The sequence below is a fragment of the Lonchura striata genome, chromosome 4, assembly GCF_050655825.1.
Source record: "Lonchura striata isolate lonStrDom1 chromosome 4, ASM5065582v1, whole genome shotgun sequence".
Taxonomy (NCBI): Eukaryota; Metazoa; Chordata; class Aves; order Passeriformes; family Estrildidae; genus Lonchura; species Lonchura striata.
Genome location: NC_140706.1, coordinates 38,911,333 through 38,928,277, shown reverse-complemented (window position 1 = coordinate 38,928,277; position 16,945 = coordinate 38,911,333). Strand labels below are relative to the sequence as shown.

The window sequence follows — 16,945 nt, the reverse complement described above, 5'->3', positions numbered from 1 at the left end:
ATACTCAGATTGTAATAATCACTATCACCTCAATTCTTAAGTATCAAAATCTATACAGCAAGGATGAAAAAATGTCTTTTCTACAGGGATCTCTTTGCCAGCTAGGGCTGATTATTCTAGCAGTATTTTCAGGTTGACTTTACGTGTGAACTGTGACTAGGTTTCCACCTCTTTGGAGGACTTGTTCTGCATTCTGATTCACTGCAGGAAATTTTGTCCTTGTTCATTCCTAAGTTTGTATTACTGGTTTCATCCTATTACTTCCACTTATGTACCCTTTATTTCACCTTCAGTAATTCTTCTCATCACCTGGTGTTTACATCCTCTGTACATGTACAGCCTATTACATGTTATCCTTCCTTATCATTTAGCCAAGGTATATCCATTTATTTCTCTATAATCTTAAAAATCCTTTTTTTTTTGTGGATTTCTTTTTTTCTTCTTGCAATTCTGAGTGTGTATATTTCTCTTTAAAGACATCTTTAAAAGTGCCTATGGTATTCCACTTTTGTTTAATGAAATGGTGCTTCCACAGTTCCAAATTGACTTTAGCATTTTCATTATCTATTAATATTATGGACTTGAATCTCATTTACTGTTCACTGTCCTCTATTTGTCTTTTGGTATTTCAGGTTTTTTCAGCTCGCAGAAGTTGTTTTATTTCTGTAGATGCGTTCCCATGGACTTTTTCAAGTCAAATTCCATGATATTATTTTCTACATTTATTTTTTAGTAGTTAAGTCACTTTTTTTGCCAAATACTTAATGGTGGTTTTTAGTAACACCCTTCAAGTATCTACTGGTGATTGCATTAATGTGCTTCATAATGGAAAGAGAGATTGCTACAAATAAATCTGAATGGACTTCTAGTATGCTCAGTATATGATTAATAATTCTTTCCAACTTCTCATCTTATCTTCCATTACTCTTTGTTAACTCTGAACAGTTTTTACCTATATAATAATGTTTAAATTAACTTCAAATAATTCCAAAAGAAATCTAAGTATTAAATTCATTACTAAAATTGAGCCAGTCTGTGATACTTCCATCATATCCTTACAAGATCAACAAGCTGATAACTCTTATTACTAGAGGTCACATTTCAATTTTATTTCTAAACGAAAACTTGGATGTTAATGAAGGAAACATGATACACTGTACCTCAAGAAAACACAGTTGCCTTGTGAAACTTCTAGTCATTCAGTTTGTGCTTCTTGGAAGTAAATTCTGGATTAAAAACTGGACAGAGTTGAACTAAGGATACTGGAAAATACTCCTGTCTAATATTGGCAAGTTGTGAGGAAAATATTTATATAAAATGGGCAAGTTACAAGAATCATTATAAAGACAAATAGTGTTGGGGGGTTGTGACAAAGTTTCGTTTTGCAGTCTGCCTGCACACGCATTTTGTTTCAGTGTTTGGGGTTTATTTTTTGATACTCTGTTTTTGCAAACTGTTGTTGTACTTGTACCCTATTTATATAGCAGATGTTTTCAGATTTTTTTTAAATGTTGAATTTCTTCTACAACTTTGAAATTTAGTTCCTAAAATATACTAACTACTGGAATCTTCCTGCCCATTTCCTCTCTTCCCTTGTTCCCTGTATTTGCATATTCAATTCTCTTCTGCCTTTTACCTGGCCTACTGATTAAAAAAAAATTGAGAGGAAAACTAAATGTAGACAGTTATTCCAGATTCATATAATTGAGTAAAATAATCAGCATTCTTCTGTGCCACTCTGTTAAATACATAAAAAATTATATTTTTACATGGCAGAGGAGTGGGTGGTAATGTGAAAATCATGATTGTTTGAGCTTGGCTGTAGAGGTCAAATAGCCAAACCCACCAGAACTGTTTCAACTGGCAATCAGTCCTGGTGGTGTTATGGGGGCTAACTGAAAAGAATTTTGTTCCTGTATTCAACTTTTGGATGTCTTGTCATCTCAAAGAATTTAAGCTCATCTCTTCTGTTCCTACTGCTTCAGCTTCACTCAAAAGCAACTTTTCAGAGGTTAACCCTCAGTTACTCTTCTTTAGTACCCACTGCTTCTCAGTTGATCAATACGGGGACAGATCTGTTTCCAGCAACATATTGGGAGGAGGAACTTCAGATCCAGATATAGGCCATTTGGGAGGGCTGAGAGATATAAGACAGGGTCCTGAAAAATGGGCAGGAAAGAAAAATAACAAAGAAAGGAGAACTCAGAAGACGGCAACAAGAGGATACAGACGGAAGGAGCAAGAAATAAGGTAGGACCTGGAAACTGGGTGTGGGATTAAGGGAAAATGAAGCACCGTGCAGGAACGGAGGACATTATTAAAAATAAGGAGCTATGAAAGTAAAAAGTGGCAATGTGGCAGAGGGAAAGCCATACACACTGAGTAGGAAGGCCAGTAACTATTGAAAACATGGGTGGGGGAATTTATGTCACATTTTGTATTTAAACTGGAAATATTAGCCCTCCTTCTAGCTCTGTAATGTTTAATTCTACAAAAGATGAATGTTGTACTATCCTGTCTAATTAAGTGTCATCAGAGTGGGAGAAAGAAAAGTTGTCATACTATACTGTGGCATGATAGCTAGAAATAATAGCAATGAAAGAGGAACTAAATTAACTGGGAAGGTTATGGGGAAATGCTAGTAGTGAATATCTCTGATAAAGCACTAAATAGCATGATTTAAAAGAGTGTCCTATCAAGAAGCTATTTTTCAGATTTACAGAACCAATTAGCTTCCATGTTTCCTTCCACTCTTCTTTTAATTGTTAAAATCAGTCTCTTTAATAAGAAAATTTAGTCATTTCAGCAGGAGTTGTTTCTCTTCATACATAGAAATGGCTCGTAAGCACAAAACTAGAGATAATGTTTTTAAAGATATTTCAGCTGATTATTAAGGTCTTAGGGTTCTCTTTTTTTTTTTCCTTTTTTTCCCTCCTTTTTTTCAACCTCCAGTATTTTCTTTTTCTTTGAGGGACTTACCTGATTTTTTGCATTCATATTTTTTGTTTCCCTTTAAAAAGATTTTAAGTGGTTTTGTTCCCTTTCCATGGAAACTTTGTGAGCTATATTTGCAAATCTGTATCTCTGCTTTGAGTTTCATAGTCTTAAATGTGGCATTTATTAGATTTCCCGGTATACTTTCATAGAAGTGCTTTTTTAGTTGTCTTTATGGTCTATCACTCAGAAGTTTTAATACAAAAAAATCTGCTAAGTTTCTGAAATTAACTGTTTTTGTTCTAATAATGCATTATAAAGGGAGGAATAAATAAACAGGCCTTTCTTTCTGCTTCCCCCATTTCCATCTTTTCAATATATGCAGCCCAAATAGCAAGTAGATGGAACTAGCTTTACTCACACCTTCATTCCAAGCTGACAGATTGATAAACTTTTGTTGTAAAGTAAAGGAGACTTTAGGATTAAAGGACACCCTTTAATATCCTTTTGGATTTTTTGATAACTGAAGCTTGGTTCAAAGACGCTTGGTGTTCTTCAAATCCCAGAGAAGGTACTCACTGCTAACTGTTTACTTCTGTTCCATCTGTTTACAAGGTATTCCAACACTTCAGTGGAAACATCCCTATTGTATAATGTCTATCCATTCAGCTTTTATCCTCTGTACTGTGCAGCTTTTACTTTCTAAAAGTTCACTTACACTTTATCATCTTGTCAGATCTCTGTTATGCTGGCTGAGCACATTGTCTCATTTACTGTCACTTCTAATTAGTCCTAAATTTCAACAAGCCTCATTTTCCTGCACATCATTTTTCGTCCAAAATTTTCTAAATCTTCTGTTGCAGAACAGCTCTGGTCTTTGTATGCTGCAATATGGTAGATGGGCATGCAAGGCATTTTATCAGTGTCTTGCTGTAGTTACTGTCTCTCTGCTTTAATGCATCCTGACCCAAATGTTTTCTGAAATAGTTTCCAACATTGACTTAATGAAGGATTTATGTTAGCTGACATACTTGTTGTTTCTCCTTTGTATCATCAAATAATTCTCTGGTTAATTCTGCGTATTTTCATATGTTTGCAGGTGTTGGTGTGTTAAACAATTTATTGTATGCAGTAGGTGGTCATGATGGTCCTTTGGTAAGAAAAAGTGTTGAAGTGTTTGACCCCATTGCCAGTACCTGGAAGCAGGTTGCAGACATGAACATGTGCAGAAGGAATGCAGGTATGTGCAACGATGACTAAAATTGTGCCAGTGTCGACTGTGAATGGCATTTACCTGGATTTCTGCTGCTTTCATTTAAAAAACATGCTTTTGGGGGGGTGTGGAAGTCAATTACTAATTTTGTTTTTCTGCCCTTTTTTAGGTGTTTGTGCTGTAAATGGTCTCTTGTATGTAGTTGGAGGAGATGACGGTTCCTGTAATTTATCAACAGTGGAGTATTATAATCCAACAACAGATAAATGGACTGTTGTGTCATCTTGTATGAGTACAGGAAGGAGCTATGCAGGTAAGGCATATAGATATTTTTAATAAATTTTTTAAAGTATAACATTTGACAAAGCATTCAGAGTCTTGTCTAAGGTAAAATCTAAGCTCATAAAATGAATAGAAAAAATCTGATGGTACATTTTGACTTCAAATAATTACTCACTACAAGGAAAAAGGGATTAAAGTGTACCCAAGAAGGATTTAGAACATAAATGGTGAGTCAGAAAGATGATTCTGATATGACCAGTTTTTTTTTAACAAGAAATATGTGTCTCAGTCTAAGGGATACAATTCCAAAGTTCTTTGGCATATGATATTTAGAAACTGAGCTGTTTCAGGAATCTTTTCCTTCAATAACTGCAGTTTTTTCAAATGAGTTATTTAAGTGAATGTTAAGGATATATTTCACCGATAGCAAAATTTAACTTGATTAGTCACAGAAAAATTCAGAACTTGGCACTTATTCAGACAGCTTTGTGTCAAAGAGAAATTAGGAAAAAATATGTATATTGTTGCTGGTGCACAGTTAAATGCTAATTGCAATGTATCATATTATTTTTTTTCTTGATTTTAAAATCTGTACTGCCTAAAGATTTATCCCTTCCCCCCCCCTCCCTCTAGGTGTTACAGTTATTGACAAACCATTATGATCAGTGAAGGGATTTTCAACTTGATTATGCACTAGAAGCAGTCTTCAACAAGTGTATTTGAAGTGACTGAGTATCTAAGCACTTCTCTACTTGTAGCTGCACCTTGAGTCACAGTGGAAGATGTGACTGTCTACAATTACAGATGACAGATGATGAAGATTACTCTAGGTAGAAGCAATTTGTAGGATTATTCTGCAGCTGAGCAGAAGCTGATTGAATTTTTGAAGTCGTGGTGGACCATTTTTTTTATTGCAAGGTCTTCAGAAAAATTCCAACACTTTCCTAAGGACCGACTTCTGTCAGTCATGACTCAGAAATGGATTGTGAGTGAAGAATGGTGTGTATTCTGGTGAAAGTAAATTTTTGTCTTATTTTTTCCAGAGACTAATAAATATATTTAAGGAAATGAACTGTCAGTCTTCATTGTAGGTACTGAATCCCACCTCAGTAATTCAAACTGGCATGGGGTACATGTTTCCTTTTATAAAACTTTTGTTACATAACTATACTGCGTGCATATGTTTGTGTGAGCATAAGTTGCTCTCTATTGAAACTCTTCAAAACCTGATTTTACTATTTATAATTTGGCACAGTACTTTGAATATGTCAGTACTATGTTGTAAAACAGAGATGTATTTTTTGATATGTAACAATGCTTAACACTAATTCCCACTGAAGGAGATCAGAGGCGGTTTAACACTTCTTGAGCAGGTGTAATTTCAGTATCTTTTTAATAAAAATGTTGTCTGTACTTACAGGGTTTTTTTTTTTTTCCTGTTCGATTTTGGTCACATTTAGATGTTACTTCTTTTTTACCTTTTTATCCAAAAGGTGATTTGGCATGAAAATAACTGAAAATTTATAGTGAATGTATGCGATTGCGTTGAACTTGCATGGTACAAAGGCCTATTTATGCGTGTAATCTCAGCTTCTATTAGCCAATATCTGAATACACTGTATATGGCCATGCTTCTAAAGCAGCACATTTCTATTTGTTCTTGGATGGCCTCCTTTTAACATGACCAAAGTTACTGTCATATTTGAGACATTTTCTTCAAATAAAAGTTTGTACATTGTTTCCTAATGCCAACAGGTCGCTTAAAACTTGTGTTTCTCAATACAAGTGTCAAACGAAATAATCAGTGAAATAAACTGGGGGGTGGTGGTGGGAAGGAGCTGGGAGATGCTGGTGCGCTAAAGGTCTGAATGCCAACGAATTAAGATTTCGGAGCCAGTCCTGGGAACATCACTGTTCTGCCATAGGTCTGAAAGCTGTGGCTGTCCGTGAGCGCAGGAATGGCCAGCACTGGCTTCCCGGGAAAGCGCCCGAGCTGTGACATTGCTGACAGGGCTGGGAGTCACGTAGCTGCCCGAATTCCACGTGGGGCGTGAGGCACGGTGGGGCGAGGCTGTTCTATCTGAACAGTGCACTTTCACCGCATGACATCACCCGGGAATGCGGCTGTGGCCGCCGCTGCCATGGCGACGCCGCCGCCCGTGACTTCCATCTTGTCACTACCGCGGCCGCAGGCACCTGCAGGGGAGACACCGCGTGCGCCCGCAGCCGCCGCTGCTGCAGGCGAGCGCTTTGAGCGGGGCGGTGATGGCGGCGGGTCCCGGCGGGCGACGAATCCCGGCGGGTCCGGCGGGCGATGAATCCCGGCGGGCGATGAATCCCGGCGGGTCCCGGCCGCGCCTCCCGAGCCGCTCCCGGGGCCGCTGCCGCGCCCGGCCGGCCCCGCCCCATGGCGTCGTGCGCGTCACGCGCCGTCCTCCCGCCCCATTGGCCGCGCGCCGGGGTCTCACTATCCTCACTCCACCCCTCCAGCCAATGGCCGCGCGGGAGCCGCCGCCGCGGCCCCGCCCCCCGCCCGCCTGACCCTGCGCCGCTGCCGCCCGCCGGCCAATGGGGCAGCGAGGGCGGGGCCGCGGCGGCGGCCAATGGGCGGCGCGGGCGGCCCGGCGGTTGTTGCTGCGCACACGGAGCTGGCGCCGCTGCCAGGTGAGGGGCGAGGGGCGAGGGCGGCCCGGGGCGCGGGGCCGGGCTGCGGGCTCCCCGGCTGCGGGCTCCCCGGGCTGCGGGCTGCGGGCTCCCCGGGCTGCGGGCTCCCCGGGCTGCGGGCTCCCCGGGCTGCGGGCTCCCGGGCTGCGGGCTCCCCGGGCTGCGGGCTCCCGGGCTGCGGGCTCCCCGGGCTGCGGGCGCCCCGCGGCAGCGCGTCTCGGCGCGCCCCGCGCGGGTGCCGGCCTGTGTCCGCCGCCTGGCAGGGAGGGCCGGGCGGCACGGAGGAGCCCCGGTGCAGCCCGGCCGCCGGCTCCCCGCGGCATGTTCGGGGGTGGCGGCGGTGGTTACGGTGCCTTGCGCGTCCGTCCGCCCAGGAGCCGGGGCTGTGAGCTGCCTTGGCGTCTGCTGCGATGCTTTGGCTGTCATAAGAAGCGGCAGCATCGCGGTGCTGTTGCTAAGGAAGGAAAACAATATCTAATGTTAGGTACTGGTTTGGTGTGCCGCTTAATATGTGAGAGTAATTACACATTGGAATGGGCTGCCCAGGGAGGTGATGGAGTCACCCTCCCCGGAGGCGTGTAAGGAAAGACTGGATGTGGCACCTGGAGCCGTGGTCTGGGTGATGGGGCGGCGGTGGGTCATGGTTGTAGGTGGGTCATTGTCAGAGGCGCTCAGAGCTCTTTTCCAGCCTGCGGTTATCTGATTTGTGTCGGATTTAGCCTAAGTGTACCTGCTGGGGATGGACCAGTGTCCTCTCACCTGTGAGTTGCAGACCTGTGTGAGAGTGGAAGATGGACCTCTTAAAGGGGTCCAGAGGAAGGCACTGGACACGTCATCAGTGGGGAGAGTTGGGGTCGTGCAGCCTGGAGAAGGTTCAAGGGACACCATACTGTGGTACATTAAGGGAACTTTTTGCTAAGGCTTGTGGTGACAAAGGACAGGGCAGTGTTCTCAAACTAAACATGGATAGGTTAAGAGTTGGCATAAGAATGATACTTTTTACAATGAGAGTGCTGAGACACTGGAACAGGTTGAGTGGAAAAGTTCTGGATACCCTATCCTTGGAAGTGTTTGAAGGCTGTGTGGGATGGTGCTTTGAGCCACTTGATGTCCTGAAAAATGGGCAGGGGCCCATCCCAAGAGGAGTGGACTGTAAATGATGTTTAAAGGCCCCTTCCAAGCCAAACCAACAAGGAGCCTAGTCTGTGGAAATGGCATGAGTTCAGGGCACCTGCAGAAATGCAGCTTCTGTGGTTTTGGGATCTGTGAGGAAAAGTCTATTTCGGAGGGAGAGGTGGATTTCCTCAAGTCAGCTGCAGTGTTGATGTAATTTTCAGGGATTTTGGTTCACAGCCAAGAGAAAAATAGGACTGGATAATCAAGAGATCACAGTTAATTAAAAAATAAAACTAAATATTTTTGAACCCTTCCATTGCTCTTTTAGTACAGAATACAATTACCTGCAAAAGTCTTGAAGTAAAAATTTGGCTAGTAATTAATATTTCTTTATCCTTTTGCTCCCTTGACATAATCTCAAAACCTAGGAGCTGATTGTGTCTCAAATTGGTTTGCCTCTCAAATCAGTCTAAAGCTTTGTTTCTTGAGGCTATTCTGTATGAAGAGAATTTGTCTTTGCTGTTCTTTCTCAGCTTTTACTTTAAAACTAGGTAATGACTCTATCATGTAATTTTTTTTTTTTTTTTGCTCTGAAGATTAACTTCTGTTTATTGGATTTTTCTCAAAATTTGCAGGTTACTTCCAGACAACTACAGAAGAACTGTAATTGTGATGTTTTATGATTGAACCATGGCCACGAATGACAGCGTTAATATCTTGAACTCTGCTTATCTGGCAGTGGAATATATAGACTCCTTCTTACCTGACAATCCCCTGCAGCAACCATTTAAAAATGCTTGGAATTACATGCTGGATAACTACACAAAGTTCCAAATTGCAACTTGGGGATCACTTATAGTTCATGAAGTTGCATACTTTTTGATCTGTGTACCAGGGTTTATCTTTCAGTTTATACCATATATGCAAAAGTATAAAATTCAACAGGTAAGAGAAAGTTACGAAGTATACACCGACTTGTCTTTGAATGTATCAGGCAGAGGATATAATCACAGTATCCTGGTTGTCAGTGTATATGGTTCCATTTCATCTGTCACTTGGACATCCTGGAAACAACAAAGTAAAATTACTCTGTGTATGAGGAGAGAAAGAGAACTGGAATATGGGGGAAGAAAAGGAGATTTTTCCCCTGAAGAAGGGTTATGCTTTTCTGCATGGTCCTATAGAGAGGAAAGGGTGTGTCAGCCTTACTGTTAGCAAAGTTTTATATATATAACTTTTATATCAGCAGGGAAAGTGAATAGAATTCTGGCATCTGGTGTTAGAGGTGTGTCTTAGTATAAAATAATTAAATGGTGTGCTTTTTTTAATAGCAGTGCTCTTCTTTGAAGTACCTCTATGCACTTCCTCTTGAAAAGATTTTGAAATATTTTGACAATGAAGAAAGCCTGGGATGGATTGCACACTCCTAATTGGAGGCAAAGGCATATCCAGTATCTAAAAGATCATTGGTTTCCCCTAGTTCATTATAATTTGAGTTAGAAGTTAATAACACCAGCTTCTGAATAATTGATGGAATGTCTCCCTGCAAAAACTGAATGTTTTCAAGACAATTATTTCTTCAAAAGCTTTTTTCTTCAGCTTCTCTTTGTATTATTTTAGCAATGGAAATGCATTCTGTGGTGTGAAGAAAGAAAGAAAACTTGGATTTTGTTAAACTGTGGAGTATGAAATGTTCCTGCTAACTATAAACATTGAGAAAATAAAAATAATTTGGAGGCGACTGACAAGACGGCTTATCTTAAAACATTAGCCTAGAAAAATAAGGTTTTGATAAAACTGAATCCAGTGCCATGTTATTTGTGTTGCCTGAGTTAAACTGTATTACTGGAATTATCTGTCTTCCAAGGTGGAATTAAACTGACTCCAAATTAATTTTTGGAGCACTTCACTTGTGTGCAACAGAAACATGTAACACAATGAATTCTTTTTGCTTCATTTCAGGATAAACCAGAAACATGGGAAAAACAGTGGAAGTGTTTCAAAACCCTCCTCTTCAATCACTTCTGCATTCAGCTTCCTCTGATTTGTGGTACCTATTACTTCACAGAGTATTTTAACATCCCATATGGGTGGGAAGAGATGCCGAGATGGTATGTAGGTTTTTCTGATATGGTGATGCTGAGTACGGCTGGAGGCAGAATATTTAAGAATTAGTGTTGTCAACTCTAATAGGAAATAATTTTTTGGCAATGTAAACTGTGTTTGTTAATCACCCTTCATTTGCTGCTTAGCTGCTGTAAGAGCTAATTAGAATTTTAAAAATATTTTTAAATGGCCCCAAACTGTTCTAACCTTTGGGAGAGAAGCGGGATTAGGAGGGAGTTTATGGAAGCAAAGCAAGATTCCTGGCAGGGGTGGGTTAAATGTTAGGCTTTTTTTGGGGGGTTTTATTTATCTAAATTTTTTTATTCCTCCTAAGTATCTACCTTTCACCTTTTTTTATATCACAGCGGTAGAGTGTTCCTCAAAGGAGACTATACCACCTTCACAGTGTTCTTTTCTTGCTCTGGACTGATGGGCTTTTGAACAAAGCTGGATTAGCTATAAATGCCCTCTTCTCCGCTGCCCACCACAGCAACAGTAGTTTTGCATCACAGAAGGTCATCTTTATTGGAGAGCTGTTTGCTCTCTGGTGTAGATGGCCGATGCAGCTCTAGGTTTTTTATCAAAGTCTCACACAGTCTGTGGTTGTTCTCTGTAGACTGCATTTGTAATATTGAAATGACAGCTTGTTACACTGTGAGTTAACACTAACTGAAGTGAGTTAATGTGTGCCGAGTCACTTCAGCATATCAACAGATGAGCTGATAGCCACCACAGTCTTTTTACCCGGTAATTAGTATTTTTTTAATGTTAAAAAAGTAGTGCACTGCTATTTAGTCAGTAATAGGTGTAAACATTTCTGACCATTATTAGCATATAAACTATATTCTTTTTCAGGAACATATGTCTGCTAGTATTTTCTATAACTAATAGGTTTTCTGCTTTTTAAAGGTATGTTCTGGTTGCCCAGTGTTTTGGATGTGCAGTGATTGAGGATGCCTGGCACTATTTTCTGCATAGATTGCTGCATCATAAGAGAATATACAAGTATATCCATAAGGTTCACCATGAGTTTGTTGTATGTATTACTTGATTTTTTTTTCTTTAATAATAGCTTTTAAGTATATGTTTCATAGAACTTACTTAAACATCTTACTAAAAAGACCTAAGAATTTTGCATTCCTTTGACAGTGTGGTTAGATGCCTTTTCTTAGGCACTTTGTCAAGAAGAGTCATCCATTTTGTTTCTGGAAACACCTCCTGTAATTTGATTTCATTTCAGTGAAATGAAAGATCACACTCCTGCTAAGTTTGATTGTATTTATGAGCAAGGTGAAGTGGACTTTTAAAAATGCATATATAGGTCCCATTGCTAGGGGAAGGGAAGCAGTAGATATCTGGAATTGTTCATGAGTTCCCCACCACACGGGCTGTTACCCAGAGCATATGAATCCCCAGAATGTGATCAGACAGGCAGCTCTTGAGCAATCCCAGTGTGTGCATCATGTATTTGATTCAAGGAAGGGATTACAGCTCTGGATGAGAGCCTTTGGAATTAGTATAGCCCATTGTGCAATTCAAATGCACAAATACATCAAGAGCACACATTTTGGGTGGTTCTGCATTTAGTGGTGTTGGAGCTGGCATTGAGCACCAGTGCTTGCACTTTGTAGATGATACTACTGTGTTTTGGAGGCACTGCCTGTGGAGCCCAGGAGTCAGTGCAGTGAGTTTCTGTGCTGCTGTGTATAACCTAGTCTGTGCCAAAAGGAAACTGCAAGCTGCTGGGTCACGGGTGCTTTATACATGCTGCCAGCAGTAGAGAAGCTTGGTATGGATTGATGCATGCATATGTACAGACATCTGCAGCAGCAGCTGCTCTCTTCCTCTTGCTCTTGGCAGCCCCTCAGGTCTCTAGCTGTGGAGCAGCTTTTGGCCATTATCCTTAAGAGTGGTTAGCAGTTCTCACAGAAGTGATCTGTAGCCTAATGGCTGTTTCTAAAATCTTTTTCTGACAGTAAAAAGAGATGTTTTTAAAGTATCCCCTAAGACAAAGTGGGCTTCATTTTTTCTGATTATCTTATTTATAACCGTTTACATTAGTTAAAAACTTTAAAAACTGTTCTCTGTGTATGGTGTTCTGTGATTGAAAACTCTCTGGAATGTCTTTTTTTGCTAAACCAAATGTAGGAGTGACTGGGGTGTGTGTGTGTGTATATATGTGTGTGTATATGAGAGGAAATGTTTTATGTCAATCTCAAAATCACATTTGAGGGGTACAAACTTATTTTATAAAGTGGTCAAAGATGAGGGATTTTTCATTTTTATTTTGATAATAAATTTCTAAGTGAGTCCTGCTTCTGAGAATATTTTGGCTTCCTTCTTTCTTCTGCTTCCAAGACTGGATGTATAGCAAAGCTTGGTAGGAGCTTGCCAAACACTTTTAATATTCCTGAAATAATGCTTTGACCTGGAGTGATGGTAAGCCTAAACTAAAGTTTTCAATTTTTCAACTAGTAGTGAAGCATTTGGAATCACTAATAGAGTGATAATCCTTATGACCTTGGAATACTGTTTTTTCCAAAGAGGAGCTAAATATGTGTGTTATGGCCCTTGCTCAATCATACCATTCCCTTTGCCCACAGCATTGTTCTGTTTGTCCTGTTGTAGTCTTGTGGGGTATTGGGGAAGGGAGAGTATTGCAAAATGGTGCTTCTGATTTGGGAGTACATAAAACTGAAAATACTGACTGTTCCCTGTTTTTTATCTCTTTCTAGTCTCCATTTGGAATGCAAGCAGAATATGCACATCCTCTGGAAACACTCATCCTTGGAGCTGGCTTTTTTATTGGAATTGTTGTTTTCTGCAACCATGTGGTTCTTCTATGGGCATGGGTGATCTGTCGCTTGATGGAAACCATTGACGTACACAGGTGAGATGCTCATTGCTTCTTAATAATTATTTTTTCTCTTGTCCTTACATCACACTCACCTGTCCCTGTCTCTGAGATGTACTTTTTATTTTGCACTAAAATGTGTTTCTGTGTCTTACAAAGAAAGAGACAACCTAGGGAGTTACCACTCTTCTCTGTTTTGAGGTAGTGTTAGCAGCAGGTCTTGCTGATTAAGACTGTGGACTATCAGCTAGAGCATCTCAAGGAGGGTTAGAAGAAGCTAGGCACCTGATTAGGATGTCTGGCTATTGATACCTGGTGTGCAAGTGATCTTATGCATATTGGAATACCAAAAATCAATTACAAAAGGTGATATTCCAGCCCAGGGTTCTTTCTGTTTAGTATTTTGTCAGACTTTTCTTGCTCAAGAGAAACTTTATGCTCTGTAACCACTGACTCTCTTTGAAACAAATGCATACATTTGTTTGTTTGTTTATTTACTGTGAATTAAAAAGACAAAACTTCCTGTTGCTGTAGTAGAAGTGATGAATGTGGCTCCAAAATCTTAGGGCAAATCCCAGTAGGCTTAGTTTCGTTCATCTGCACATGAATGAGCTTTTCTTTGCTGTGTTCAAGAGGCAGGGGACACTAAGAGTTTATTCTTGACAGTATTAATGCTTGACCTTGTATTTGTAAATATATTATGAAGCACATAGTGTCTTATTGCAAGTTGAGTATCAGGTGTTTCAAAGGAGCATAAACTACCAGTAAATTAATGGTATAAAGCATTCCAGATTTAGTCATGTTTTGCTTGTAGACTTCCCAAGTGTATGTTGTGACATACCATAAACTTGTTGATAAAAAATACAGATTTCCTATTATCACTTCAGTTTGTTTTCCACATGAGGGGTTTATAATGAATTGCCTTGCACTCTCCCCACTAGGTGGTAGTAAGAGGCTTTCCAGTACTACCAAGCAAAGGAGTTAGAATCCCTCTAGAGCACATTGTTCTGCTTTTAATCTTACTTTAATCATATATGTGGATTTTAAATATTTGATGAACTTGATGAAAATAAGAGTGATTATGATTGCTGATTTGAGATGCTCTCTGAGGAGCTGCTCTGCTGATGGCCATAGCTGGCACTTTATATTACTTCTCGTTCCTCCTTCCTAAAGTCACTCTAAGATAAAACTGCTAAGCCAGCAGGAAGGCAGCCACTGTGATTTTTTTAAGTTACCTGCTTAAATTTTTTTTTATTGCCTAGTAAACTCAGCTGAAAAACAAGTGCCAAAGCCATTGTGGGATAGTTTACAGAGTCATTTGTCTAAGAGCAGAGGGAACTTGTTTTCATGTTAAGCCAGTATCATAGTGATTACCTTAGGACCATAGAATACCATAGAATATATTTCTTTAATAAAAATAACAAGTGAATGTGTATATTTTGTAGTTTATGTCTCAGAAAAATCCTTACCCTAGTTGCTTTTCTTTTTTTTCCTGCCCTGTAGTGGCTACGATGTCCCACTGAACCCTCTTCATTTGGTGCCTTTCTATGCGGGGGCCCGTTTCCATGATTTCCATCACATGAACTTCATTGGCAACTACGCCTCGACTTTCACATGGTGGGACAGACTCTTTGGTACAGACTCTCAATTCATTGCCTATCAAGAAAAAGAGAAGAAGAAACAATGCATAACAAAGAAGAAGGCTAACTAAATTTCCAGTGTAAAATTCAACTTTTGCTTTTCTGTAAAGCAAAGTAGTGATTGGGTGTTTAGCATAAATCTTGTTCCCTGGCTACTAAGAGGTAGGGAAAAACAGCTAATTGAACTGCAGTATCTTTCTAATGGGAATGTTTTCTATTTTATACATAAGTACTGCATATATTTTAACTACAGATTTAAAGATGATGGGAAAAAACAGAGGTGATTTGTGTCTATCCTTTTTTTTTGACAAGAAAAAAAACAGGTTTATCTATAATGTTGCCCATTTTTGGATCTGGGTAGAATTACGTATGTACACTGAAGTTGGTCTTAGTTTTTTTAAGTATATATTCTTAAATTTATAATATCAAATAGCAGAAATTATTAACTAGCATCAGCACTGTATTATTTAAATATTGGGTAAAAGTTGCTTAAAACCAAAACGTCTGTTACTAGGAAGCTTGGACAGGTCTTTTGCACACTGGATAATGTGAACTGCTAATAACAGAATATCTGGCTAAACATGAATTATCGGAGACATTCCTCATCTAGATTTATTATGTTATTTTAGATTACAGATAAAAAGAACGGAAATTTTTATTTGAAGACACTGTTTTTTGCTGCTCTCTTGAAGTTGGTCTGTCAGTGTACTTAGCATTTACATTACATTCTTCTCTGTGTTGTAATTTGCTGATCTGACTTGTTGCTATATTTGCACTTGTGACTGATGAAATAAATGTGGTTTGGTTTGATGCATGTATTATACTTTTCATATGCTTTTAAACACAAAGCTGTGATAAACCCATGTGGGATACAGGGTCTTACTCTTCATCTCTTTAATAAAGAAGCATTATTTGTTAGGATGGTTTGCAGCAGTGCCATCTGTTAAACTATTTACAGAGGCAGCAGTGAGAAATGGAAACAGAGAACACGTAAATTCTGCTGGTTTTTGTTTTGAAGGACTTGGGTCCATATCTGCTCAATGTAGCAACATCTTTTGGGATGAGTACATTCTCAGGCTGCAGCTTGATCACAAGCTAGAATCTCAAAATCTGCTGCTTGAGTTGCACTAGTCACAGAAGCAGTAGTCTGATATTTTGGAATCTACTATAAGTGTTTGTCTGTTGCACAGGAAATAACAGTGGAATATTTGAGAAGGGGTTAAACCCTTAAAAGATCTTTCACTTTGTACTGTCATGTCAGCTGCTCTTCAGACTTCAAATACCACTTCATCTACTCAACAAGTCCCTTACACGACTTTACACTGTTTTGCTTACTCAAGACCACACCTGAATTTTAGTGCTGATTCATATGCAATGTGGTATAACTGTCAAAACAGACAATCCAGTGAAAGTGCAGATGAGATCAGGCTTCTAACGAAAAGTAAGGTGTTAATGACATGCAGAATGACTCAAATATTACTTGAGATGTGGAGGTAGTTCAGATTCCTCTTCTGTATGTGCATTGTAGGAGCTTTTACTTCTTTATCTATATCCCTGTTGAAAGTCAGTATTTTTCCTCTTCCCTCTAAAAAGAAGTAAAAAAAAAATATATTTGACTATCGCAGATGAACAGAAGCTAAAATCCCTGTATTGTTCAGTTTTTAGCAAGAACTGGTACTTAAGCCTTGCTGAATCCATCTGCACTGCCTGCCTGAACTCTCCATGGTGGAAGCAACCTCTTTAATCAGATTTCAAAGATGGCCATTATCCTCTGCTTTGTCAACTTCCACTCCCATCCTGCAGCTGCAGCTATACTTTGCTTTATTTGACTGAAGCATTAGCCTAAAAACACAAGGAGCTTTCAGAGCTTCAGCTTTTCCCTGTGAACATCATTCTACTCATTTGTTCTCAGCCTCCTGGCTTATGCCTCTGCTCACACTGCTACAAAATTATGCACAACTGGGAGCCACTTGCTTAAATATTCCAGTAAAGTTATTTGTAAAAGCTTGGTGTCTCCTCAGCTATTGCAGAGTGCTAAAAACATGATAGGATTGATGTAAAAATCTGTAATGTATGTTCCATTCTTTAAGAGGTTTAAAAGTAAAGAATGCAGTTTTAACACGGTATCATTTGGGG

The 16,945-nt window shown here is 39.8% G+C and overlaps 2 protein-coding genes across 7 annotated transcripts in view; both read left to right on the top strand.

Moving 5' to 3' along the window:
• Nucleotides 1-6,181, top strand: part of KLHL2 (kelch like family member 2) — a 53,892-nt gene extending 47,711 nt beyond the window's left edge. For 3 of the 5 annotated variants that reach the window (XM_085578010.1, XM_021550256.3, XM_085578008.1), the window contains 3 exons: nucleotides 4,034-4,174; nucleotides 4,317-4,460; nucleotides 5,063-6,181. In XM_085578010.1, the coding sequence (XP_085434136.1) occupies nucleotides 4,034-4,174; nucleotides 4,317-4,460; nucleotides 5,063-5,091 (314 nt within the window). In that variant the 3' untranslated portion in view covers nucleotides 5,092-6,181. Of the gene's footprint in view, nucleotides 1-632; nucleotides 869-4,033; nucleotides 4,175-4,316; nucleotides 4,461-5,062 lie in introns of those variants that run through there. The other 2 variants (XM_021550258.3, XM_085578009.1) reach the window with 1 other exon arrangement.
• Nucleotides 6,182-7,067: 886 nt separating this feature from the next.
• On the top strand, nucleotides 7,068-15,619 carry MSMO1 (methylsterol monooxygenase 1). Of its 2 annotated transcripts, none has more exons than XM_021550253.4 (6): nucleotides 7,068-7,093; nucleotides 8,845-9,154; nucleotides 10,172-10,320; nucleotides 11,225-11,351; nucleotides 13,051-13,205; nucleotides 14,673-15,619. In XM_021550253.4, exons 2-6 carry the CDS (start codon nucleotides 8,900-8,902, stop codon nucleotides 14,878-14,880), a joined length of 894 nt encoding a protein of 297 aa, XP_021405928.1. In that variant the 5' UTR covers nucleotides 7,068-7,093; nucleotides 8,845-8,899; the 3' UTR covers nucleotides 14,881-15,619. The 2 variants fall into 2 exon arrangements, with proteins under 2 accessions (XP_021405928.1, XP_021405929.1); XM_021550254.4 differs by lacking the exon at nucleotides 7,068-7,093 and adding an exon at nucleotides 7,402-7,577.
• Nucleotides 15,620-16,945: the final 1,326 nt, after the last annotated feature.

Bases quoted from the DNA above. Each gene is read 5' to 3' on its own strand.
- MSMO1 (XM_021550253.4), top strand. From the start codon at position 8,900: ATGGCCACGAATGACAGCGTTAATATCTTGAACTCTGCTTATCTGGCA. The intron at 10,321-11,224 runs GTATGTAGGTTT...TGCTTTTTAAAG, and splicing joins TGGGAAGAGATGCCGAGATG to GTATGTTCTGGTTGCCCAGT. The intron at 11,352-13,050 runs GTATGTATTACT...ATCTCTTTCTAG, and splicing joins AGGTTCACCATGAGTTTGTT to TCTCCATTTGGAATGCAAGC.